This window comes from Fundulus heteroclitus, chromosome 4, assembly GCF_011125445.2.
Source record: "Fundulus heteroclitus isolate FHET01 chromosome 4, MU-UCD_Fhet_4.1, whole genome shotgun sequence".
Classification (NCBI taxonomy): Eukaryota; Metazoa; Chordata; class Actinopteri; order Cyprinodontiformes; family Fundulidae; genus Fundulus; species Fundulus heteroclitus.
The window spans coordinates 14267321-14294081 of record NC_046364.1 but is presented as its reverse complement, the minus strand read 5'-3'; the positions used below and the strand labels follow the sequence as shown (position 1 = coordinate 14294081).

Sequence of the window (26761 nt, the reverse complement as noted above, 5' to 3'; positions counted from 1 at the left end):
TGAGCGAAGGGTAAGCGAAGGTCAGGACAGATATAGCAGTGTGATACGGAAAGAAATGCCTAAACAACTTAGGGTGGCAATCAGGACTGATCCACATGATGTAAATCATGGGAAAACACCTGCTTCCCACCTGACCCCTGACACGGTCCGCTGTGATCTTTTCCCCCCACCAGGGCGACGAGAGCACCGTTCCTGGAACACAGGTGAACCCCACTCCTCTGAACTGCGTCCACAGACAAGAGTTCATGACAGGGGGGGTCCCCCTGCGTCCCACGAACGGCCGCCGATGCCAGGTAGGTGGTCAGAACTGGAGCCTCCCTCCTATCGTGGTTACCGCAGGCAGGAGTCGTCAGGAGAGGACTCAGATGGACCAGCTCCGATCCCTGAACAGGGACTGCGGATGCGTCAACTTGAGTCCCTGGCCCGAGACATAGAGCGTTTTGATCCTAGCAATACAGAATCCACCATTGATGACTATCTCAGAGAGGTAGAGCGCTGTCTGCTAGACTTATATAGCCCCTCAGCTCGAGAAAAGTTGAAGCTTATCTGGAAAACCACGTCCAGAAGTGTCCATGTTTTCATAGAAAGCCTCCCCCCAGCTACACGTGACCGTTACTCAGCTCTTTGTCAGGCTTTAAGAGAAGAATATTCTGTGTTTACAGACCCAGCTTCTGCAACTCTTGGAGCTTTTGCAATTCAGCAAAAGAGAACTGAAGCACCAAAAGCGTACTACCGTCGCTTGCGGGCTGCTTACTTTCAGGGACGAAATGCTCCCGGCTTGGAGGAAGACCACACTTTCAAATCTTTGTTCCTCCATAATCTTCATGAAAGCGTGCGTTATGAGGTTACCATGCATTGTAGAACCAAGAAACTTACCATGCAGGAAATCAGGAAATACGCGCAGGTTGCATGGGAAACACGTGTCCGGCCCAACAAAGGAGCCGATAGTGATAAAAAGGTTCTGCAGATTCAAGCCGAACCAGAAGAGAGTTTAGGTCTGGAGGGACATGAGATGCCTCCCTTCAAACCTAAAACTAGATTTGGCCCTATGAAGCAACATGGTTTTGAGCCGCCGCAGAAGAAAGCTTCCCAGGATAGGAGAGGTCAGCATGGCAGCATGGAAGGTGAGAGGTTTCAAAAATGGCACAGGCCGGATCCAGCCCGAGACGGTAAGCAAACTGACTGGCCAGAAAGGTCGAAAAGCACACATGACAACAAAGGCTGGAACCTGCGCATGGAGGAGTCAATGAGAAAGGAGATAGAGGAGACTTTTCGCAGGTTGCTAGCCGAAACAGTGCGTCAGAACGCGCCGCAGCCGTCCCAGCCATCATCCAATCCTGTCGACCCTCCAGGTAAGCCAGGCCCAAAACCCCAGCCAGCATGACTAGGCGTGGAACAGGCTTCCCCTTCTAACAGAGTTTATCTGATTAAAGGGGGGGACCAACCGAAAAATCACCAACAACCTTCTAAGATCCCATCAGCAGGTGATCAGAAAGCCCCTTTTCTAAGGTTCCTAGGTGAGCTAAACCATCATGAAAATGCACACCGCTTATACTGCTCGACAGTTATCGGAGGATGTGTAACTGCAAATGCTCTTTTAGACACGGGTTCCGAGATCAGTCTAATGTGCTCAGATTTGTTTGATGAGGTGACCAGAGCTATGGTGTCTCTTGGGAAACCGTTCCAGGTGGAGACCTGTGACGTGGGCATCACCAGCTACACTCAGGATCAGTCATGCATCACCAAACGGGCGTGGTTAAACATCACTTTCCGTGACATGACCCTGGTGCACCCCATCTACATATGTACTTTGGACACAGAACCTTTTCTTGTGGGTCAGGACCTGTTGAACAGGTTAGCCCCACTCATTGACTGCTATCATGGTCATCTTTGGGCCCAAGTGGGGACTCCCAAGCCCCTCACTTCTGGAAGTGGACTGTCCGTCCCTATCAACCAGGTGACATGCTCTGAGGAGCCCAAAGAACTTTTAGCACCATTTCTGCCTTCCACAGAGCCGATTTCCAAATCCTCTGACACACCCCTGCTTGAGCTGAACAACCGCTCAGCTTACCTTTTAGTGGAGAATCCAACTCGCATGCCGATCCAAGTGGTGGCGAAGAAACCTCTTGGGGTGCTCATCGAAAGCTCTTTCCACGACTTTGAGTTGAGCATTCCCGTCATCGGAGACCTGCCCTTATTCTTGACCGGCAGACAGGACTCTCCAGACACCGTGTTTACCTTTCCTTCCAGCATGATCCAAATCAGGCGACATGAAGCTCGGCCTGCTGGATCCATTTGTGGTGCAACGCTTGAAGCTGAAGGAAATCTGTTGGTGTATGCGATAGCAACCAACCCAACAGAACCAGCACCAAATCAACCAGAGAATTGGGACTCACCCACTGAGCCCTGCCCTGGCTTCGAAACAGAAATCATGCAACAGCTGGAAAAAGCTGATGCACTGACCACTGAAACAGAGGAAACAGCACTTAAGGAGCTGTTTTATGAGTTTCAGCCCATTCAGCCCAAAGATTCAAACGAACTTGGGATCCCACTGACACACATCCATGACTCACCAGTAGGAGAACACAGAAGCTGCAAAGCTAATCTGAAAACTCTCCAACAGGTGGCGTCCCGGCCCTTAACGGCCCAGGACACCCAGGAGTATGTACAAGGCTGCTTAACCTGCAGCCAGTTACAACCCACACGGCCACTAGACCGAGCCCTGCTTCAGCAAAGGGGGGTTATATTTCCGTGGTCACATTTGCAGACTGACTGGATCGGTCCAGTCCCCGAATCGTTAAGAGATAACAAATATCTTTTGACAATAACAGGCAGTTTCACAGAATGGTTCGAATGTTTGCCGGCACCGAATGACACCGCTGTCACCACAGCAGCCCTGCTGCTAAATCACGTTTTCAGCAGGTGGGGCCTTCCCCTGTCCGTCGACTCGGACAGAGGAACGTCAAACATTATGACCGTGCTTTTCAACATGTTGGGCGTGGAAGTTAAATTCCACATCACCTACCGCCCACAGTCATCCGGACAGGTGGAGCGAATGAACTGCACCGTGGTCAGCATGTCAAAGGAACATGCCAGCAGCCATGACGGGGACCGGGATACAAAGCTTCCCCTGGTCCTAATGCTAGTCCACTCTACCTCACCATGCTCCACAGGGGTGACACTTTTCCAGATGATGACAGGAAGGCAAAGGACACTTCCCCTGAATCTCATCTACCAACCCAAAGACGTCAGTGTGACAACCATCTACACTGCACTCCAGTGCGTCACTGACTTAAAAGACTGTCTCCAAACGACTTTCGCGTGGCCTCGAAAGAACCTAGAAGCCCGCATGCAAAGTCCAGAGTACAAATGGGTTCAAGCGAACCAAACTAAACCGTCCACTAAACTCTCCTCACAGGGAACGGAGCCTAACTCCGCCCCCGCCGAAGAGAACAATGCATAACATTAAATAGGACAAGTGCATGTTCAATCAGGACACTTTAAACATGCACTAATAAAGCAAGTGTCCATACATAACTTCACGTCTATAATTTCACACTCAGCCATAACACCATGCATTGCTTTGGAAACGCTCACAGAAGTGGTAAAGAATGACATGATGTATACTCAGGTTGTTAGAGATTTAATGCAGGACCTCACTCGAGAGGTTAGTTCATCCATAAATAGCCTTGCTGAAGGACGGATTCCTCCGTACCTGGTACCAGTAGATTTGGTTGAAAAGGTTCTCAAATCTGCCTCTAGTGAAACACTGCAACCACCACAAATACACCTGGCGTACAGCCTAGGTAGTGCAATTCCAATATTTGTAAATCCTGACAACTTGGAGATAGGATTTATGCTAAACCTTCCCATCATTGAAAGGGCTAATGTGTATAGGCTTAAATCAGTATTGAATGTCGGTTTTTGGCAAGGTGAGACCCACGTACACCTACAAACTCCCTCAATATTGGCCTATCATGATGCTGACCCCAAACTTTATTTAGTCCCTAATTTGGATTTGTGTACCAAAACCAAAGACATCCACTGGGTATGCCCAAGCAACCCATTTATCAGAGATTGAAATAATAGATGTCTTTAAGGGATACAATTTCAGCATTGATGTCGGCATTGAAAGACAGCTTTTACTCGCAGGCACGCAGCTGATTAAATTCAGTCTCACTCCATCAGAGTTGAGCTCGGTCCCTCTGCTTCGCTTCCCCAGAGCTACAGAGTCGACCGACACTCACATTATGACCATTATTGTGGTTCTCCTTGTATTTGGATGGGCCATCACTACTGCGATGGCGTATGCAGCATACAAGCAGATCAAACAGTTGCAAACCAGGGTTGACGCCCTCACCTTTGTCGCTCCCAGGTTCGTAGCACCAGCTCCTTGAAGGCCATAAGCTGATTAGACTACGAACCGCTGTCTCTTTCCTTTCCCCTTTTCCCTCTCTCCTTTTTTTGGTTCAAAGTTCAAACCTGATGACCAATGAATGTATTGACGATGGTGATTGTGAAGTTTGCATTTCTTTTTTTTTTATTACTTTATTGTTGCCTTATTAGCCAATAGAAATGACTAGCTATAGCTTAGTCCTGCCCAGGCTAGGTCACTGACCCAGGCACAATGAATGCTTCGTTTTTCCTCCTCTTGGATGATGAACTGAACTGCATGAATCCCAATGGACTACTAGAAAGACTATTAGGTTGTTCCACTCATGCACAACGGATTTTCGTCACGCCAGAATGGACTTGGTTGTAGCTTTAAAGACTGTGACCAGCATCCCACTCTTCAAAGCTAAAGGGGGGTATGTTGTGCCAGTTCAGACGTGACAGAAAGCGGTAACGGACTACGTTACCCATGATGCAATGTGGTCAAAATGGCCACCAACTCATGTGGTCAAAATGGCCACCAACTCCCATCACGCAACACGGCAAAATGGCCGCCGATCAAGGAAACGGCATCAATTCGGGACGTAACGGACTGCGTTACCCATGATGCAATGTGGTCAAAATGGCCACCAACTCCCATCACGCAACACGGCAAAATGGCCGCCGATCAAGATAAGGTTGCTATAGTGATGGCTATAAAAGCCGATCACACACGATGAGCTTCCTTCTTCCCTGGCTTTTAGCCAACCCGAGAAGACACGCACAGCTGATTCCCACGCCACGTGTTCGATTGCTCGCTGGACCGAGATTTTTCGACGCAACAGTTATTCCCTGCTTTATAACAGGAGGTCGACTTAAATAAGTACTTTTAAATTCCCTCTGATCAAAAGACTGAGAGACGCCGCATCTCCCACTGATCGAAGAGGACCCCGCTTTGTCTGGCCAACAAAGCGACCGAACCCGGAGGAAGAAACGAAGCAGCTTCTTCCCCGTCCCGCTGCAGCCTGTGGACAACTGCGCTCGTCGAAGCGCGTCCAGAAAGCCACACTCGGAGCGTTCCGGACCAGCTCCGAGGCACCTCAAAGTAACGGACTCTCCCCTTTCATTTCTGTCTCACCAACAGGGTGTTTAGAAGTGCCTGGGCAGGCGTAGAACTTTGTAGGTGTTGGTTAATGCTTTTATTCCACGACGAAGTTGGAATTATTTTGCTGAACATTTTCTTTGTATGTGCATGTATTTTACAATTGATTTTGCTGTGTTGATTTGTGATCCATCAAGAACCCCGCCGTGGGTTACCGATTTATCTCTTTTCATCTTCTTCCCTGCTTCCCCCCTCTCTCTCTTTTCGCTCCTTATCAGTTTAATTTCTTTGTCCGAGCTCAAGTCGCGGGCTTTGCTTTAAACTCCTAGTTAGCCCCCCCCTCTCGAAACGAGGCATTGTCCCATCAGCGTAAGCGTGGTTACGTTATTAGGACCTCCCCTCATACGTCATCGTAGCAGCCATCTTGGGAGGGTCACGTGTATCTGGACTGTAGGTAGCTTAGCTGAACTAGCTTTGTGTAAGACATCAAAGCGTCCAGTGAGATTCCCGAAGCTGTTCTGTCTGTCAATGCTGATACGTGAAATGCCGATGTTTCGAGGGCGGTGTTAAACAACTTTGAGTTAAGTTAAGATCTGCTAACCGCTCATTTTAATCCATTGTTTATTTTTGTTTTGTTCTTTATTTCCACATATATATTTTGCATGTTTTAGTTTAGTAATGAGTAAGAATTCCAAAGTTGTTTGAATCAGAGAATTACTGTAACAGGGAATTGCTTTTGGTTCAATAAAACCAACCACTGCGGAATAGACATTGTTTTGTGTTCAGTCCAATTCACAGTTGCCTGGGTATTCAGAAATCAGAGCTAACCTCCTTTGGAGTTAACATCTGACATTAATACAGAGACAATATCATTGGATGGTGATAAGGAATAAGGATTTAAACTCTAATTGCAGTTACATTGGGGTTCTCACAGCCTGCTGGATAAACCTGGTCGGTTAACAGTCCGACCTGATCATTTATTCCAGCATAAATGAGTTCATAACAGAAAGTTAACTAATGCATTAGTGGTATAAATACTTATAAGCTTATAGCTAACATCACCACCATTTGAACTATATTTGTTATAGCGAAATTTTGAGTTGAATGATTTATTATTTAAATTATAATACCAAATTATAATTAATAATAATAATAAGCATATTCAACCAGCTTATGGCATAGCACTATGTATGAGTTTCACTTTCGGAAACAGGTGACAAAAATATTGAACGCTTTCATGATTTTAATTCATTTGAGTTGTGACTGTTGACATAGCTAGTCTGTCCTTACTTCTTCAATTTTAGTGACTATACTGCATAGAAAGGTGGAGGAAAACTAGTTCTATAGTGCACAGAACAATAAGGCAAGGCAAGGCAAGTTTATTTATAAAGCATTTTTCAGTAACAAGATGATTCAAAGAGCAAAGGAGTTTCCTCAGAAAAAGTATCTTTATCAGATTTACATAAAACATTTGGAATATTTGAGATCCAAAACCAGATGTACTTGCAAGGTACATGGAGAGAGTACAAAGATCTCGTTGGAATCCACTTGAATGAGTTAGAAAGCAACTTATTTTATCAACATGTGCTGATCTGTTAATGAAGTTGGTTCCTCAATATTTCAAGTGTTAAGTCTTCACATCACCAAGGTCTCAAGTTTTATTTTGCATCATTCATAAAAAATTACAAAAATAAATAAATATATTTGTCATACAGGTGCCATGTGTGGCACTCTCCTGGGTCACCTTTTAGTTTGGGAGACCACATCAGCTTGCTTCACTTCACATTAGTGATGTGCAAGTCCTGAACAAATCGGTCAAGCCCGGTGAGTCCCGTTACTGACTCATAAGTCACGATTCGCCATCTCTATTAACCCGTTGCGTAAACCTAATCATTCCTGCTACAGTTAGCTAAAAGAAGATGCCAGGCAACACGTCACTGAAGCCGCAAGCTGCAACCCCACTCCACTCACACAACCAATACAGTGCAATGCGAGCAGGGGCGGATCAGTGAATTAAAGATTCAGCTGAGATGAGTCAGTGAGTTTATGGTTCATCTCAGCAGCAACTCTCTCTGCAGGCGGGGGAACTCATTAACACTATAGTGGGTGACTGACTCAGGGACTCAAAAACTCGAGTGATTTTGGTGAGTGACTCAAAGACTAGAGTAATTAAAAAGTATTAAACTTCCCAACCCTAAGCCATGGCTATTGGCATGACTATATTCATAGCTATTTTCTGCAGACTCCGAGCGCTGATCATTGTGTTCGTTATACAACGGCTGTCATCTTATTCAGAACTAACAATTGAGATTATGAACCTGATTGCATAAGCAGCACGTGACTTAAGAACAGTATAAATTTTCTCCCCAGCGGATTAAATGAAAAGAATCAGTAAAAACCTTGTCACTGATTTGGGGGAATTTCACACATAACGCCCAAGCATAAGTAAAAACTGATTAACAAATAAATGTAGCTTTAGCCATGGTTATAAATAGGTAAAGAATTTTGGAGATTTTAATTTAAAAGTGGTGGGGTCACCCTTCATTGAATTTAATCAACATTGAACTATCCTGAGTTTAACAGACCACCATTTATTTCCCGTTAATTTGTCTCTTATATGACAACGTAAATTAAAGTAGTTCCTGAGAAGAGGGTAACCTGCGTGACTAAATATTATTTAAAAAGATGGGACAGCAGAAGAAGGTATTCTGCTGTAGAAGGATCCAAGAAATTAGGACTTAGTTAGGCCCTCTCGCATGCAGAGATCAGCCAACACAGTGCACTATTATCAATGCTTTCTTACAGTAATACAGCTTTAAAATGAATGCTGCTTTAATCCCTGGTTTACAGGGAACTGGTGAGCCAAGGATGAAATGAACCAGCTGTATTTTTTTTTTATTCAATTTAATTTCAAACAAAACCGAATGTGTTTTGTTTGACAATCAGATCAGTCAGATTCAATCGGAGGCAACTGGTTGTAGTTGCCATGACCAGGATAACAGAGAATTTGCACAGGCACAAATAATATCAATATGTGTATGAAAAGAATAGCAGTTCAAATAAAGTATTTATTGTAACCCTATTATTATTTTCATAAAAGCTTTCCCCAGCTTAGAACAAAAACACAACATCTGACAGGAGATTCATAGGTTTTGCCTGCTTTTAAGTATACAGTGAATTCAATGCAATGTTGGGTCTAGTAACCTCTATGTTTCTCTGCTCTTGACACTGTTTAAAATATTTCCTGAGCTCAGACAGAAAAGATTAAATCTGCTTTAAATTATCTCTTCGTTAACATTACCATAAGATTTTGGATTAATTTAGATTTCTGGCGGCACTCCTGCCTACAAAATGTATTAAAGCTTGTCCACTTGTCCTGTCCTGTTTTCAAAGTCTCTCAGGCCAACAGAGGTGCTGCCACAAGGTCGGCTCATACCTCGATCAGGCCAGCCCTGCTCACCAGGTACTGAAAATGAGGGTAATCTATTGGCTAATATTGACTTGATATAAAACAAAATTCCTAAAAATTGTTCATATGTTCTCAAGGTGCTTTAAGAGTAAAAAAAAGTTGATACTATAGACAATTATATCATCCAAAATTATGTTTGCAGCACTCTGGCATTTTCTTTATATTTAAGATGCTGATTATTCATCTGAGCTTTTTTTCTTACTTCGGTTTGAGAGTAAAAGACGATCAACTTTATATTATATGAAAAACGCATTCTGGTTTCAATCATCACTATGTCTGGTCATGCCAATAAATAAAAACGTTTAGGTTTTGCAGTTTTTCTACTAATTAACGAATAAAACGGAATGCATATCACGCAGCATTGGGACATGGGGGAAGCACACAAAAACGTGTTCTTGGCCTCAGAGCAGCACGACAGTTGTAATTTGGGCGCGTGTTTCCACAGAAGCAACGCGCGCCGCTCTGACTTTTCACAGAAACCAAACGACACCGATTTTTTTTTTTTTTTTTTTTTTTTTTTGCGTTTTCCAGCGAGCAATGCGGGGAGGGGCCGACCAGCGCGATCCAGTCAATCAGTTTCTTGCACGGCGGATAACTTTCCGACAAAAGTTGAAGAAGAGGAAGGTTTCATGTGGGCGGTTTCTGGGGAATAAGCGACCGCGAGACGTTCTTCCTTTAAGTTTCACTTTCTCAGGTGAAACGTCGAGAAAACGGCCGTCTGCACGTCGGGACAAATAGGCAGGAGTCAAAGTAGCTGAATTCACAAACACGACGCCGCTGAGAGCATCAGGATGATCCTGCTTCTTCTTTGCTTCTTCATTACAGGTAAGCTGGACGTGCCGATGGCTGCAGACCCACGTTTACGCTTGATAGGACTCTTTTTGTTTTGATAGGATGATTTGTGCGGAATGACGTCACATGATTAAATGGATGAGTAAAAAAATATATATAATAATCTGTTGAAGATGCATGTGATGCAGACATGATCGTTATGGCGCAATACATATAGATAGTCTTTACTCTGAGGAAAGTAGCCTTACAGTGGGAATGAGTGGCACAGCTGTGTAGCCTATATTAAACAAAATAGGTTGATGCAATGACTGCAAAAGTGGAGACAAAACAATGCCCTAAATTTGCCCTAAAGGTAGCGGTCCTATCCTTTTTTTTTTAAGATTTGAGTTTAATTTATGTATTGCTGTTATTCCCCACGCCGTGATAATTGATGATAAATATCAACATGAGCTTGGTGACGTTAAAAGTTGCATTATAATTTTATTCAGAAGTAATACATGTACAAAAGAGACACTCGTGTAAAATAATCTCAGTGTGATGCCCAAGGAAAGGCTTGAGTAAAGCTGTGTAAAGGTCTTCTACAGGGGCAGTTCTAGACAGGGGCTAACAGGGGCCTGTGCCCCTGTAGAACTGTTCCTGGCCCCTGTTATGGCCCCTGTACTAAAAACATGATATTAAATTTCTTAGGATGATAAATGCTGACAAAGATACCGTGACTGACTGGTCATTTGGATCAGTTGTATTTTTTACGTTTATGTTTTTACCCAATAATAAAATAACAAAATAATTAAAAATAAATATAAAAAATAACAATAATTAAAAATTAAGCTGTTTCACGTTAAGCTCCCGCTGTATTGAGGAAAGATCAGGGGTCTGCAACCTGTAGTTCCAGAGCCACAATTGGCTCTTTGGCTTACTTAATATATTAAACGATTAAATATTGACCTGTTAAATTTTGTTCCCCCCCCCCCAATCTTTAGTTCTGTGCCCCTGTGAAAAAACACTGGCCTCACCCTGCCACCCCCCCTGCTAAATTTGTTCTAGAACCCCCACTCTACCAAACAGAATTTGTGCAAAACTAAATAGTTTTTATGTACAGAAGCCTGTGAGAGTCATTATTAATCTGTGCACAGAATCTGGATTTAATTTCTGTATTTGATATCTTTATTAGATGCTCACTAAAATAATCATAGAGACCCTAATCCTAAATATGGTTCAGAAGAAATGTGTTGACTTCCACCAATAAGGCCTCCTCCTTGAAATTAGGATGTGGTTAAGCGTTAACTGTTAAACACACTTGCAAGTAGAGACAGAGTAGCTGTGTCAAGCTAATCAGAGTTCTCCCCAGTTCACACAGAAGACATTTAAGTACAATATACAACAAAAGTAAATACAAATACTTTCTTATAAATATGAAGACATGAATGTAGTGCTGAAAAGAAACATTTATATATCTGGGTACTTTAAGAAAATAAAACAAAGAAGCATTATACATATATATATATATATATATATATATATATATATATATATATATATATATATATATATATATATATATATATATATATATATATATATATATATATATATATATATATATATATATATAGTCAGAAAGCCTTTTCATGCTTACTGAGACATCATTTTAACCCTTGCCATGTGAGCACCGAAGATCCATTATCATCTTTTTATTTATTATTTTTTTGATTTAAGAGATTGATTTGATTTAAGGTTGACCAACATTATTGTTATTATTATTTTTATTAATTCTTATATTTTTTATTTAGACCCAAAAGGGGCAGGTGTCTAGCCTGACCCCATAGTTGAAAGTCAGACTTTGTTAGCCCATTTTACCCACATTTCGCTTTGCTTAGATGTAACCTGATGTAAGCCACAGTTCATATTTTCTATCTTGTCAACAAAGTTTTGCCCAAAGGGAATTTCATAGTAATTTATAATCCATAAATGATTCCCCTGCACCACCACAGGAGAATAGATAAATATGACATTTAAACTATCCAATTTCAATTCATGAGTTGTTGAATAAAGGAAAATAAGTTGATCGATGACATGAACTACACAACAATACAACACTGGTGAAGCTTTATTTACTGTGAAAGTGCCAAAATGTAGTGTTTATTGTTAAATGTTAGACTGATTTTGCATAAGACACTGGGTGAGCAGGTGCAGCCCCCTCCCACACATCAAGTTGTGGTGGCTGTAAGAAATAGCAACTCACTTTACACGATTAAAAAAGGTTGATAGTGAAGGACAACAAATAAGTAGACAGAAATGAAACCAAATCTTCAGTTGGCCTTGACCTTTTAATACAAGTGGTATGAAAAAAAGGATCTACTTCCTTAAATATTTCCTGTTTTTTTTCCTGTTTTTTATAAATATTTATTTATTTTGCTTTTTTGTTACACTAAAACTTGTTTAATAAAAAAGTTTTAATATTGGAAAAAGGCAATGGAAAGCAGAGTTCAGTTTTATTAATGATCTTTACATGTATTTCTTTTGTCATTAGGTTGGAAACAAAGAGCCTTTTAAACGTAATTTTCCAAAGATCAGCATCCCATAGACGGATATGTATCCATAAGTTGCATGCTTTTCTTTATTTTAAAATCTATAAACAGAGATGAAAAGGTGGTCCTTTTAAAAAGGACAACACAATTCCTTTATATGATATGCATCAGAAAATTCTATGTTTTGTACATTTGTAGTTCTCAGCAAGTGTTGTTTAGTTGGACTGGGGGCAAAAATGGCTCTTTGGATTGTATATGCTATAGGCTATAGACTGATCTGAAGGAATATACAGTATCATCAGTATACAGTCCATCAGTATCCTTACAAAAACAGGGACCCAGTTTGGTGTAGTTATGTCTCTTCAATGTAACTTAAAAAGTAGTTCAATTACTTGTTTCTTTTAACTAACCTTTAATATGTGTGCATTTAAAATACATTTTTTGCAATAAAAAGGCTGTCAATTCATACTATGAATGCAGTTAAATTTTTACAATTTTATCCTACGATACACTAACCTCTAAGACTCACGAGTAAAGAAAACTGAGCTAATCTTGCAAAACTACAAGGAGGAAGCAGAATGAGAAAACAAGATGGTGTGAACTGAAAAAGCATGAAAGAAAGAAATTTGTTGTTTTTTATTGCAGGCGTGTTCCCCATGAAACCCAAGGAGATCTATGTCAAAGCCGGTGACCTGGTGGTGTTGCATTGCGGAGAGTGTAAACATGATGGTACTCTAATGGTCTGGACAAAGGAGACTGACCAGAAGATGCATCTGGACAGCAACATGTCAGCGTCTGAGCAGCAGCAGCTCGGTTTGGTTGTTTATCAGAACAGCCTTGTGATTCTCAGCGCGTCTGTGAACCACCAGGGGAATTACTCGTGCGGTCCTCTAGGGTACGATCGAATTACTCCTAAACTGATACAGTCAGTCATGTTGCATTCTACTAGACTATTGAAATGTTTCTTTTTAATAGAAATCCCCCACCCCTCAAAATAAAACTGCTATAAAAAAGGGATTGGGAACTTTGCTTTTGAAGTTAATATTCTAGCAAAGACGAGCCCGTCTGAATGAGGATTTTCATGCTCTGTCCATCTTTCAATATTTACAGGAATACCAGCAGCAAGATGTGGTTCATGCTTACAGTATGCCCAAAACAGTCCGAAGAGTGTAACATCAGAAACAGGTACAATCAGAGATGTTACAGTGGCCAAAGCTGCACGCTGCATTGTCCTGAAGGATTTATCGTTGCAGCAGAAATCCCCAGAATGAAGAGCTATGAACCCAAATGGTACAAGGTATTAAAATTAGCTGTGGATGTGATCTGATTATATAAAAGATGTTTGAGTTTGTTCTCTTTTTTTCAGGTTTTGAATTTTTAAAATTCAGAGACAAATTTATTGTAAACTGTGTTTCCTTTCTCAGGAGAGTGGTGAGTTATCGGAACATTACTTCCCAAGGGTCAGTCTAAAGGAAAGTGGGATCTACATCTGCACCCGGTCTTTCTTGTATTCTGGCCAAACATACAATACTTCCCACGCAGTGGTACTTGACGTCCAAAAAGGTATCATTAAAGGGCCTTTTCTTTATCAGTGTATGTGTAAGTTAATTCAATTCTGATTAAGGCCAAAAAAAAAGAAATGTTTGCTTTTATGTTCAGGAGAGGATATTCCAAATCTAGGAATCGGTTCACCAAAGGATGGTCAAGTTTTTGAAGTAGAACTTGGTGAGTTTTTATTTTCAGCTGTAACGCCTCAAAATACATTCCACGTGTCTCTGTGTTATTATTAATATTGTTATTATTATTAATGATTTATTTACTTTGCAGGCACAGAGGTGGAGATTGCCTGCAAAGCACTCACAGGTTCCTGTGATGATTCACTGTTTTGGACACGTGACGAGGAATTTTTGGATAACTGGGACTATTACAAAGATCCATGGCAAGAGCTGAACTTGCATGTTATATGTACTGCACCTGACATTAAACAGAAACGTTATAGACATAATACACTTATTGATAGCTAATTGGTATTTTTATGTCCTGTCTTTTTTTTTTAGCAATGGGAGTGAAGGGACATCGGGATGGATTACTACAACTTTAGTTTTCAGAGAGGTTTCACAGGCAAATCTTTCCAAAAATTATACCTGTAAATTTGAAAGTGATAAACTCACACAATTTGTCAATATCGTCCTCAGTAAAAAAGGTGTGGACATTTTCAAATGAATGAAACTTTCACAGTGTTGGTGGTGACAGATCTATATTGTTTTACTTGTTGCATGACAATTGAAAACTGAGTTGGTGAGTTGCTACCTAATCATTTCATCATCCCTTTCCCCGCAGCTCAACCTTCGTACATGATGCTAACAATATGTACTGTCAGCATTGCGGTGTTGATGGTGGTGACCATTGTTATCTATGTGAAGTATAAAATTGACATCACCCTGTTCCTACGAGACAAAGTTGGCTTTAAAGTTTGCCAGAGCAACAACCCAGGTGAGTCTTTCTTGACCTGCAAAAGGTAATTTTGTTTTTGGTTAGTAATATAAGCCAAAGTCAACCAGGAAAAAATAGGCCTGTGATGCATTGATTTGATACACAGTTTTTGATTGTGAAAGAAAATTAGTGTTTCAGCTGCTATGCATTAAGTCAAATTAAACCAGTCAGACCAGTGCATTTAATTACGTTTATTTGGTCAGGGACGTTACAATGTTACAAACTGACTATAGTCAACAGCTAATTTACAGATCCAGTCCCCATTCATGCTTTTCTATTGGAAAGAACAGTGAACACTTCAAACATACGAACTAAAAGGCTTCACATTGAAAACCAAAACAAATGAGGTTAAAGCAGCAGAATCTAAAACGGGTACAAAAGCATGCTACACAATGCCAACTGCAGAGGAAAATGTCTCTAAAAGCATCAGATACTGCAGCCAGAAGATTTGTGAGAGGTTATAACATTTATTTTACATGATGATGAGTTTTTTTAAAAGCTTGCACGGATGAAGAGACTAATGTTCTCTTTGTTTTAGATGGAAAAAGCTTCGATGCGTTTTTGATGAATTACAAAAGTGTCACTGATGGAGGACTGAGTGAAGAAGACAGGAAATACCTGGCAAGTACTTTGGAAGATCAGTTCGGTTACAGCCTCTGTCTTTATGATCGAGATGTATTGCCTGGTCAAGGTGAGTTTACTCAAAACCCGGCCTAGTAGATAGCAACAACGTAATATTGACCCTATGCTTGTGCTCTTTGCAGCTGTGGCCGAGGCCGTGTTAGACTGCATAGATGAGAGCCGGGCTGTGATTTTGGTTCCCAGCTTTCCGGATCCTGAGCTAGGAAGCGAGGTGCTGAGTGCCATCCACGCTTCTCTTGTGGAGAAGAAGACGCGCTTGATTTTCATAAACACGGAGCAGATGGAGGCATCGACATCAGGCTCCTTTCCAGAGGCTTTGCAGCTTCTCAGTAAGGCTGGAAATAGCGTCACCTGGAAGGGAGGTCCACCCTCCTCCTCCTTCTGGAAGCAGCTACGTTATCACTTACTGGCCCCACAGCAAGCACCAAAGATGCAACTTTTATCACAACAATGCTAAGATGAAACTGGATCCTAACTAATCAGTTCATACTGTGCATTCAACATGTGAAAGACGATGAACACCAACCATATTGTTTATACATGAACAAAAATAATGCAGAGTTCAATTTTTGCTATATTTGTTTTTCATTTCTCATGTTTATATATGAACACTTGAATGCAATAAGTTGTCATTAGCTGTGAAGACTGGATATGTAAAAATGTTACTATTATTTCCTCATGTTATTGCATCAGTGCTATCTGATTATTTGTAGTTGTCGATGCAATGTGTCCACAGCACAGTTAAAGTGAACAGCAGAATGTGAATCAATCTCAGGTGTTTTATTATGTATCTCTACAATTTTGCTTCCATATATTTATTTTCTATTTTATTGCAGTCTTTGTTTATTGCCATCAGCCACTGTCCCTGTTACTGCCTTTGCTGCATTAATAAAAGTGAAAGGTGAGGTTTGAGTCATATCATGGATTCTCCAGAGCTTTTATTTCCAATCCTTAATTTCTTTATGATAATCTCCAAAAATTATGTTGTTCACCTCTGACTCCTTGTGTGGTTTTTGTCAACTTTGAGAACATAAAGGACTTCATTACTTAATGGAGGACATTAAATGGTAAATGGCCTGTACTTGTATAGGGCTTTATCAAGTCCAATAACTCCTTTACTCGAGATTCAGTCATTCACCCATTCATGGACACATTCACACCCTGTTGACCATAAGCTACAATGTAGCCACAGCTGCCTTGGGGCAGACTGATAAAAGTAAGGGCTGCCATACATAGGCACCACCGGGCCCACTGACTGCCACCAGCAGGTAATACAGGTGAAGTGTCTAGTCCCAGGACACAACGACAGACCGTCAGAGCAGGGGATCGAACTGGCTGGACCCTGTCCCCCAAGATCTATTTCTCTCACTTTGCTAGGTCCTCCAATTTTGAATTATTTGTTGTTAGTTCAACTTTTTACTTAATGTTCTCTCCATCCTTTTCTCTTCATAATAGGTACATCTGGTCAACCGTTAATCAGAACCCCAGAATACTTCAGTGCTCTTCTGTGTCTCTGTTCTGTCTTTTCAAATCCCCAGTCATTTGTGGCAGATAGCAGTTCACACTCAGCCTGATTCTGCTGGAGGTTTTCCTTCCTGTTAATGGGGAGTTTTCCTCTCCACTGTCGCTACATGCATGCTCAGTATGAGGGATTGCTCCAAAGCAATCGACAATGCAAACGATTGTCCACTGTGGCTCTACGCTCTTTCAGGAGGAGCGAATGCTGCTTGTCAAGACTTGATGCAATCTGCTGGGTTTGATAGGAAACTTTTTGACCAATCTGTCTGGATGATTTGATTGAATTTGACTTTGTAAAGTGCCTTGAGATGACGTTTCATTGAATTTGATTGGGGCTGCACAGTGGTGCAGCAAGAAGGTACTGGGTTTGAGTTCTACCTTTGCCCTGGGTCTTTCTGCATGGAGTTTGCATGTTCTCCCTGTGCATGTGTGTGTTCTCTCCGGGTACTCTGGCTTCCTCCCACAGTCCAAAAACATGACTGTTAGCTGTGAGTGTGTGCAAGAATGGTTGTTTGTCCTGTGTGTCTCTGTGTTGCCCTGGACTGGCGACCTGCCCAGGGTGTACCCCATAAGGGATAGACGTGTTAGAAAATGGATGGATGAATTTAATTGTTGAAATCTATGATTTAAAGAAAATAAGTAAGAAGAAAACCAATTTTAGTTGGAATATTTTCCATGGAAGCCATCCTCATTAAGATGCTAACCAAGAGCAAGCTAAAAGGAAGCAACTACGCTATGTATGTATGTATGTATGTATGTATGTATGTATGTATGTATGTATGTATGTATGTATGTATGTATGTACTGTATGTATGTATGTATGTATGTATGTATGTATGTATGTATGTATGTATGTATGTATGTATGTATGTATGTATGTATGTTTGTATGTATGTATGTATGTATGTATGTATATGGATGTATGGATGGATGGATGGATGGATGGATGGATGGATGGATGGATGGATGGATGGATCACCTGTTCATTATAGTCTCATGCCTGAATTAAAAATTAACAGTGCATCTTAAAAATGACTGTATGGATCAATATTGGATCGTTAACCATTTCATCGACATATCAATGCTAATCGATGTATTGTTACAACCCTAATGGATGGATGGATACATTTTATTTATACAAGCCAGGGAAAGCTTTTTCTTCCACCAGAGGTTAGAATAATAGTGCAAAGAAAAGGAATTAACACCTGAAATTACCTTTTTTTCCAGAGCTGCTCAGACTTGTTACAGCCACAAAATCACAACAAGGGACCATTCTGAAGCCCAGTTTTGCTATATCTTACCAATTATGATGGAATAAGTATGGGAAAATGTACAATCAGTTTCTAAGAAGTTTAATAGTCTAATAAGAATTGCAGAAGTGTGAGAGAGAAGAGGAAGATTTGGTGGGTGACATGGAGAGGAATAAGGAATGGTGTGATGTCCTTCAGTTTCATTTATCTCTCATCACACTCTGTGGTCAGATTGAGGAAACGACTATCTGCACTTTAGGAGGAATGTAGGCAGAAGGCAAAATGTTCTCAGTAAAGTTCCTCACAATGCTGCTGAAGATGGTCCTGCTGCTGCTGCTGTTCTTTACATTCATTTCAGGTGAGTTAGAGATGCTTGTTTCTTCCACACACATTTACATTAAGACTGTTTAAATGGTTGCTTTAATGCAGAATGGTACATCACGCAACAAAATGGAACAGATAATTTTTTTTAAAAAACATTGAATGCGCAGAAGTTGTTGTTTATTATGCCACGAGAATAATTGAATGTCTCTATTTTAATAAATAAACTGTGACTAAACTATGTAGACTGTCAATTAAAAAAAACAGGATTTATAAGCTGATTTGGTAACATCTGAAATAGAGTAGCTAAACTAAAATTCTTTACCCCCCAGTAGCAGTACTTTCACTTTATATAAATTGTCAGGTCAAATTTTTTTTCTGAGGTTTTCTGTTTGTTTGGAACATTATAATCTGTATGGAAATGTATTTAAATTATAAAATAAAAGTTCTCAAGTAAAATTTTGCTTCAGCATTTGATAAGTAGTTATATGTACAATAAAAAAGGCTCCTGTACAAGTAACCCTGTATAATTTGAGCAAGAAGACTGATAAGGGAGGCCACCCAGACACCTAAAACCCCTCTTAAGGAGTTAAACCTTAAATGGCACAGATGGGAGAGACTGTGCATAGAACAAAAGGTCCAGGTTCTCCAAAAGGCACACCTGTGTGGGTAAAAATAAAATAAGGGTTTCATTAAATAATCAAACATATTGTAGACACTCCAAGAAGAAGATTAATTTGTCTCATGAGAGAAAATCTGACCTCTCAGGTCATCAGACGACACTTTATGTTTAGGGAACACTCGAAATGGCACATCATCAGAAACACAGCATCTACACCATAAAGCACGGTGATGGCAGCATCGTGCTCTGGGGATGCTTCTCTGCAGCAGGTCCTGGAAGGATTGTAAATGTAGAGGGAACAATAAAACAGAACAAAATGCAAAATTCTGGAGGATAATCTGATTCAATTTGCAAATACATACATGCAGCAAAAAGTTACAAATAAATGGTTCAAAGGCAACAAAGAAAAGTCCAGATCCTATTGACAATTTGCAGCTGGACTCGAAAAGAGCCATTCATGCCCAACTGCTGAGTAACCTGACAATTCGTGCTGTCTTTTTTTAAGGAAGAAAGGAGTAAAACTGCTATGTCAGGGTGTTCCAGCCTGATTGAGACATAGCCACAGAGTCACAATGCTGTGACTGCAGCCAAAGGTTCTTCTGCAAAATACTGACCTACAAGGGTTCATATTTATGGCTTCATTTACCCCAAAAATGATAGAGACAGTAATGAAGTAAATCATACAGTTTCATTACAGGACTCCACCATAAACACTATTTTATTATTAAGAAATGTTCACATGTTGATATCTAATCTGATATTTTATTTTATCAGAATAACTGCGCATGCACAAGACCATCTTACCATCTCTTCTGCTCCTCAGGGTGTTTTCGTGAAAAGAATCTCCCAAATCCTCTCTGGTCTTTGTTATAGAATTGACCTGGTTGCGGTCACCCCAGGTTCTTTGCCTAATAAATTGTGGTGTTTCTATTGTGGACTGCTGTAGTAATAAAAAGACTCTTGAAACAGAAACTATATTTTAACATATTTAATCTAAAAGGCAGAGGGATTTTTACAGCTTCAGTGCTGGGCTCACATACAGAAACAATGCGAGACAGGTAGATAGTGCCCGTTCATTCCTCACGCAGACATTAACTAGGACCCACTATGTCCACCCTTTCAGGGACGGGCCCAGTATGATATCAGTGTTCTGTTCATCACATTGGTGGAGAAGATCATACTATAATGTAGATGTGTCCTAGCTGACACAATTTCCCCAATCAGTCATTCTGTCCAATCTAAGTATGTCAAGCTCTCCGTCTCCAATGTCTGTTGTCTGTCTGTTGTTTCCATGGTAACTGCCTTTCTCTGTAATCTCATAATCCGTAACATCTTATTTCTTTCTAATGAGTCCTTCCTCTTATTCTCATAAACGTGTATGCAGTTTGCTTCTTGCGACTCTCAGCAATATTCAAAGTATACAGTGAGAGCAGCGGAACTACAATGAACGGCTAACACCGAAGCTAACCGCTAAGCTACCAGGACACGTAAACATCAAAAGTGTGCATGCGCAGCCTGCAAGTGAAACTAACAAGGTTGGTAATCCTGTTTCTGAACAGGATTACCAACTATAGCTTTAAGTGCTATAAATCACATCAAGTGATCAAGTTATCAAAACGTTACCTCCCAAGGGTTGATTTAGAGGAAAGTGGAGTCTACATCTGCACATGGTCTTTCTTGTATTCTGGTCAAACATGCAATACTTCCTTTACAGTGGTACTTGATATCCAAACAGGTATAATATAAAGGCCATTTATCAGTTTATTTGTTAAATTAATTAAATTCTGGTTAAGGCCTAAAGAGAAACATTTGTTTTTCTGTGTAGGAGAGCCTCTGCCAAACCTTGGAATCTATTCTCCAATGAATGGTGAAGTTATTGAAGTAGAACTTGGTGAGTTTTTTTGTATGCAGCATTGAGACACAAATAGACATGCTACATTTCTTTGCATCAGTATTATTATTATTATTATTATTATTATTATTATTATTATTATTATTATTATTATTATTGTTATTATTATGTTTAATTCTTACATTAACTTTTTTCAAGGCACAGCTGCATTGATTACTTGTACAGCAGTCATAGATTCCTGTGGAAGTTCACTTTTCTGGTTGAGAAAAAATGAATTTGTAGAAAGAAATGACACCCTTCGGTATTTCTACAATTTTACAAACCCATGGTAAGTGCTGAACTTACATTTTTGTATGCAGTTGGATTGATACTATAGAAAAAAATCACACACACACACACACACACACACACACACACAATAATAGCTTAATGATGCTGTGTATTTCCTGTGCTTTTCAGCAATATTAGTGAAGAGATGTCCCATTGGATGAACGCGTCTCTAGTCTTCAGAGAAGTGTTGGAGGAGGATCTGTCTACTAATTTTACCTGCAAACTTGAAAGTGATGAATTCACACGTTTTGCCACAATCACCCTCAATAAAACAGGTATAGCAATTTAAAAATTGAGCTAATATTCTCTATTGCACATCACAAATTACTAGTTTTACTGTATAAAAATGTGTTTTGTGTTGCAGTACTGATTCCCTGCTGTTAATTGTTTCCCTGCAGCTGGCCTCTCTTATTCTATCATAACTGTATGCGCAGTGTGTATCACGGTGGTGATGGCTGTGACCATTTTTATACTTGTGAAGTTTAAAGTGGATGTAACCCTTTTCCTGAGGGACAGCATTGGTTTAAAATGTTGCCAACAAAACACCTCAGGTAAGTCTATTTGACCTGCAAACCTTATATCAAAATGCAGCTGCACCAGAAAATATTCCTGAAGTCTCAAAGAAAAAAAGGAAGCCTGAAGTACTCTCAATTGATTTATAGAAGTTAGTGCATTTTGACTCAGGGGAGAGTGGCGTAAGATGAGCCAGTGGGTAAGTTGACCCACCCCCTGTGTCTAGACAACGGTACATATTTGTTGTCATTTGATCATAAATTACGCAAGCATCCTTTATGTTGGTGTTACTGTGATTAATAGAAGCATGTGAGGATTTTGTAAGTAACTTTTCTTTACAAAAAATGTGTTTTTGCTTGTCAAAGTAAACTTTTTACATTTCTGCTATACTGACTTTGACATGAAAGCAAATTTACCCAAGTCTAAAAATGTATACTATAAATGTTGATGATTTACCTGCATATTAAACCATATCAAACAATTAGCTAAAGATAGGCTTGAATTGCTAAGCTAGGTCATCGTTTTCCAAAGTGGTGGCTGTGAAGTAAACTGAGACAAATAAATTGGGGTAAGTTCAGCCACTGAAGCATGATTAACAATATGTCTAAAATGCTAAATAATTATTTAAATGTTCTATTACATTGATTTACATAGGTTGTTTTTCTTCCTAATATTTAACACAATGTGGAAATGTAACCATGGCAAGAAAATACAGCAGAAAGACAGACTAGGGGTTTATTCCCCCTGAGGAAATGGAGAGAGGTGCCACTGTAGTCAAGGCAGGAAAATCCATTAGAGCTTGGTTGAGAATCTTGAGAGCAAAGACTTGAGAGCAAGATTTCTCAGAAGAATCCTACTTTTACTTTAAAGAAAGAGGTGGTACATTTTCCTCAAAGTGAAGTGGTATGGACGTTTCCTCAACCTTAAAAGGCTGGGAAAAACTGCAAAGAGAGAGTGGCCATTTATAGTTCCCTGCAACTGTGAGGGGTGCAATATGGATTAGTCAATTCTTCAGAAAACGAGTTATAATACTCTTGACAGTGTTCAATCATATCATCATTTTTATTAAAATATTTTTCTATTTGACCTGCTATAGTTTAAAGTTTCCTTTAGGATCATTCAAAATAATGCCCATGTTTAAAGCGGAATAAGTTAATGAGTCAATTTACTACCAGATGGCTTAACTTACTCCCTGACATGGCTCAACTCACCCTTAAGACCACTTTTTTTAGGAAGTCATATTTTTTTCCTTATGTCATGAATGCATTCTTAGCATTTCCACTGATGGAACACGGGCTAAAATAAATGTAGACAATTTGGTTTCACTTGCATATCACTTTTCCTTGCCTAGAAATCTTGATGAGTAAAAATCAGTTCAACCCAACAACAGCAGCAGAGATTCTTTGTATTTGGCTCAACCTGGTTTAAAATCTGGTTTGTGATTTGCCACCCTTGGTTTGTGCAAATGTTCTATTTTCCACACAGCTTTTACAACAGAGGGAGAAGCTTAAGAAAGTTACAAGGCTAAAAGCACAGAAGAAACAACAACTAATAGTTAACTGTAAAAAGTGATAGAAACATTGCAGATGTTCAGCTTATTTTGTACGAGAATGAGTCTCTAAATTAGTAGTGAACTTTGATGGGCTGTAGTTTGCTTGACAAAGGGTACTATTTTTTTATGTTTAGATGGGAAAATCTACGACGCGTTTTTATTGTGTTACAAAAGTGTCACTGATGGAGGACTGAGTGAAGAAGACAGGAAATACCTGGCGAGTACTTTGGAAGATCAGTTCGGTTACAGCCTCTGTCTTTATGATCAAGACGTATTACCTGGTCAAGGTAAGTTTACATAAAAAACCTGGACTCATAAATACTAACAATGTAATACTGACCCTATGCTTGTGCTCTTTGCAGCTGTGGCTGAGGCCGTGTTAGACTGCATAGATGAGAGCCGGGCTGTGATTCTGGTTCCCAGCTTTCCGGATCCTGAGCTAGGAAGCGAGGTGCTGAGTGCCATCCATGCTTCTCTTGCGGAGAAGAAGACGCGCTTGATTTTCATAAACACGGAGCAGATGGAGGCCTCGACATCAGGCTCCTTTCCAGAGGCTTTGCAGCTTCTCAGTAAGGCTGGAAATAGCGTCACCTGGAAGGGAGGTCCACCCTCCTCCTCCTTCTGGAAGCAGCTACGTTATCACTTACTGGCCCCACAGCAAGCACCAAAAATGGGCCTTTTAGAACAAGAATTCTAAGATGATACCAGATCCTAACTAATCAGTTTACACTGCACATACAGCATATGAAATATGATGAACACCAATCCGTTTGGTTAAACACATTAAGGCAGGATTAAACTTTGGACACTTTTGCACATTCTCTACATTTTATGGTAGTTTCAATTTAATAATGATATTGTCAGACAAAAATGTATTACATGAAATGCTCAGGTTGGTTTGCATGTAGCTGAGTGAATTAAGTGTTTGATCCCTTAAAGTACAACCAGAACTCAGATTAGTTGTGTGGCTAATGCTGCACACGATCAGCAAATTATTTAAAAAGACAATAACTTTGTTGTGTAAAGCACTCTAGTCCACAAAATCAATCTAGTAAATTTCAGCTTCTCAACCACCACAGACCACAGAACCGAAGGCCAAGACAAAAGATCTACAGAAGGCTGGAATTGACTCCAAACACATCAGCTAGAAGCTTGGTGATTTAAAAGTGATGGTTGTTTGAGGAATTATTGGGAAATGGTAAAAATATGGTCACCCTGTGTTTGGAGCTTCATGCAGGGTCTTGGCTTGGCAGGTTGAACCACAGTAACCAAAACAATTTAGGTAACACACTACATCGTAACAGATGTAACTCAGCAGGGGGTCAAATACTTCCCTTATATTCCCCACTGTGCATGTAGACTACAGAGTACCACAGTGACATTATTAGCTGGGAACACCTGATCTGTGAAAATTATTCATTGGTATTGTATTGCATTAATTCCACTTTATTACTTTGAGTCATCCAAGTAATGTGATTTTTAGCACAATACAACTGAATAGAAGAATGTGAAGTTAAATCTGTCATAAGTTTGTTGTTTTGTACACGGACAACTCAGGTTTAGGCCTTCTAACTGACTGCTTTTGCTCAGATCTCTTTTAGAAATGTTCTCACTGGATCATTTAGATCTGGTCTAAATAGTCTAAATAACTTTCCATTCCAACCTGTGGATTCCAAGAATCTGTAAACTATGGGGAATATATGACTTTTCTCATTGTACACTGTTTGTAGGAAACCTTCCAGCAGATGTGAAAAGTTTCTTCTACGATGATACAAAAAATAGATGTATCTAGTAATTTTGCTACATTATAGAACACTTCAATATTATATAAATCATCTAACATTCAAGAATTATTTACAATTAGCTGTGGATTGTTGATTTGACAAGACTTTCTAAAATAAAGTATCTGAAAATAAAATAACGGAAAACATTTCTTCACTGACTGTCAAGTGTTTCTCATGTCATGTCTGATTGGTTGATTAGCCCCTAATCAGACTACTTCCCCGGAAGCTTGGGCTACATAGTTAGCAGAATCTGGGTTCAGAAAGATGAACTAGAAAATCCATCAAGTAGCCATGCACAACCAAATCAGATAGGATGATGAGTCCTCGCAGCTCCTCCCTTAGTCAGGGATCACCAATGTAAGTCAGTACAACTTGCACAAAGACTTAGCAAGTCTGTTTTTATGTTGGATCCCAGGCCTGGCACAGGTGGGATTCAAACCTAGGTCCCCTGTACCAGAGACACGAAATGACCCTGCTTTACCACAAAGGGATTCAACCAAGTTGGACAGGAATGATCGTTCTTTTGTATTTGGTTTCAATATTTCAGTTTTCCTCCATGTTTAGATTTATGCTCAGTGTCGCTGGCACTTTTTAATGTTTTGTTTTGTTGCTTCATAACCTGGAGTTAAAGTGAATCGTTTGAGAGTTTTCACCGTTTCATTTACAGAACATGCCTACAACTTTGAAGATGTGTTATTTTTTTTATTGTGAAGCAAGCAGCCGATATAACAATATAACAGAAAACTTCAGCGTACACAACTGCTCTATGAGCTTTGCCCATTTCTGAATGAAAAACTGCTCCAGCTCCTTCATGTTGGATGGTTTTCACTTATGAACAGAGATCTTCAACTTTAACCAATGAGTCTCAATTGGGTTAAGGTTCTCAAATTTGACAAGGTCATATCAACAGATTTAAACGTTTCCCCTTAAACTAGTCGAGGGTGGCTTTAGCAGTACACTTCAGGTCATTGTCCTGCTGGAGGGAGAACCTCCGTCCCAGTCTCAATTTACAGCCAGACTGACAGAGGTGTTGCTCAAGAACATCCCTGTATTTAGCACATCCATCTTTTCCTTAACTTGGATCAGTTTCCCTGACCCTGCTGGTGCAAAGCATCCCCACCACATGATGCTGCCACCACCATGTGAGGGGTAACGGGTACCCGCCTTTAATGACTGTAAATAGGAATTGGGCTTATCAACTAATAATTACAAACCTTATTTACCACAAAAAGGGGTGTTTAACCAGTTGTGAAACCAGGTCAGATCAGCCACCAGTAAATGTTAACAAGCTTAATTTATGATTGCAATCGGAATCACTAATCATTAACCACAAGCAAATGAAAATGTCTGTTTGTATATTTGTGTTGTTAACTCAAAAGGGGTGATTTGTTAACGCACAGCATGGGGCACAGCGGGGCTAATATTTGGGGCCCATTTGGGAAATCCAACAGCCACCGAACTAATTTTGTCCTCAGTTTCCATGGTGGCCCCAAGTGTGTTTCCCCAGATGGGTTTATGGTGGGCCTTGAATGGGCCCCAGCTCAGACCCAGCCAACAAACGTGTGTGGGTTACAGATGGGTGAAACCAAATCAGATATTTGGGGCCAACTTGGGAATACCAA

At 40.2% G+C, this 26761-nt stretch overlaps 2 protein-coding genes across 3 annotated transcripts; both read left to right on the top strand.

Moving 5' to 3' along the window:
* Window positions 1–9302: 9302 nt before the first annotated feature.
* Window positions 9303–16313, top strand: LOC105934457 (interleukin-1 receptor type 1). Its single transcript, XM_021322527.2, has 10 exons — window positions 9303–9767; window positions 12908–13157; window positions 13373–13559; window positions 13687–13825; window positions 13922–13987; window positions 14090–14201; window positions 14320–14465; window positions 14603–14755; window positions 15294–15446; window positions 15520–16313. The coding sequence occupies exons 1-10, from the start codon at window positions 9734–9736 to the stop codon at window positions 15852–15854; spliced, it is 1575 nt and encodes a 524-aa protein (XP_021178202.2). The 5' UTR covers window positions 9303–9733; the 3' UTR covers window positions 15855–16313.
* Window positions 16314–18346: 2033 nt separating this feature from the next.
* LOC118562905 (interleukin-1 receptor-like 1) lies at window positions 18347–25252 on the top strand. Of its 2 annotated transcripts, none has more exons than XM_036136100.1 (7): window positions 18347–18523; window positions 20934–20999; window positions 21165–21288; window positions 21420–21565; window positions 21689–21841; window positions 23490–23642; window positions 23718–25252. In XM_036136100.1, exons 1-7 carry the CDS (start codon window positions 18448–18450, stop codon window positions 24050–24052), a joined length of 1053 nt encoding a protein of 350 aa, XP_035991993.1. In that variant the 5' UTR covers window positions 18347–18447; the 3' UTR covers window positions 24053–25252. The 2 variants fall into 2 exon arrangements, with proteins under 2 accessions (XP_035991993.1, XP_035991992.1); XM_036136099.1 differs by having other exon boundaries at window positions 18349–18523; window positions 21159–21288.
* The last annotated feature ends 1509 nt before the right edge of the window (window positions 25253–26761 follow it).

Bases quoted from the DNA above. Each gene is read 5' to 3' on its own strand.
- LOC105934457 (XM_021322527.2), top strand. From the start codon at position 9,734: ATGATCCTGCTTCTTCTTTGCTTCTTCATTACAG. The intron at 13,826-13,921 runs GTATCATTAAAG...TTTTATGTTCAG, and splicing joins GGTACTTGACGTCCAAAAAG to GAGAGGATATTCCAAATCTA. The intron at 14,756-15,293 runs GTGAGTCTTTCT...TCTTTGTTTTAG, and splicing joins TTGCCAGAGCAACAACCCAG to ATGGAAAAAGCTTCGATGCG.
- LOC118562905 (XM_036136099.1), top strand. From the start codon at position 18,448: ATGTTCTCAGTAAAGTTCCTCACAATGCTGCTGAAGATGGTCCTGCTG. The intron at 21,289-21,419 runs GTAAGTGCTGAA...TGTGCTTTTCAG, and splicing joins TACAATTTTACAAACCCATG to CAATATTAGTGAAGAGATGT. The intron at 21,842-23,489 runs GTAAGTCTATTT...TTTTATGTTTAG, and splicing joins TTGCCAACAAAACACCTCAG to ATGGGAAAATCTACGACGCG.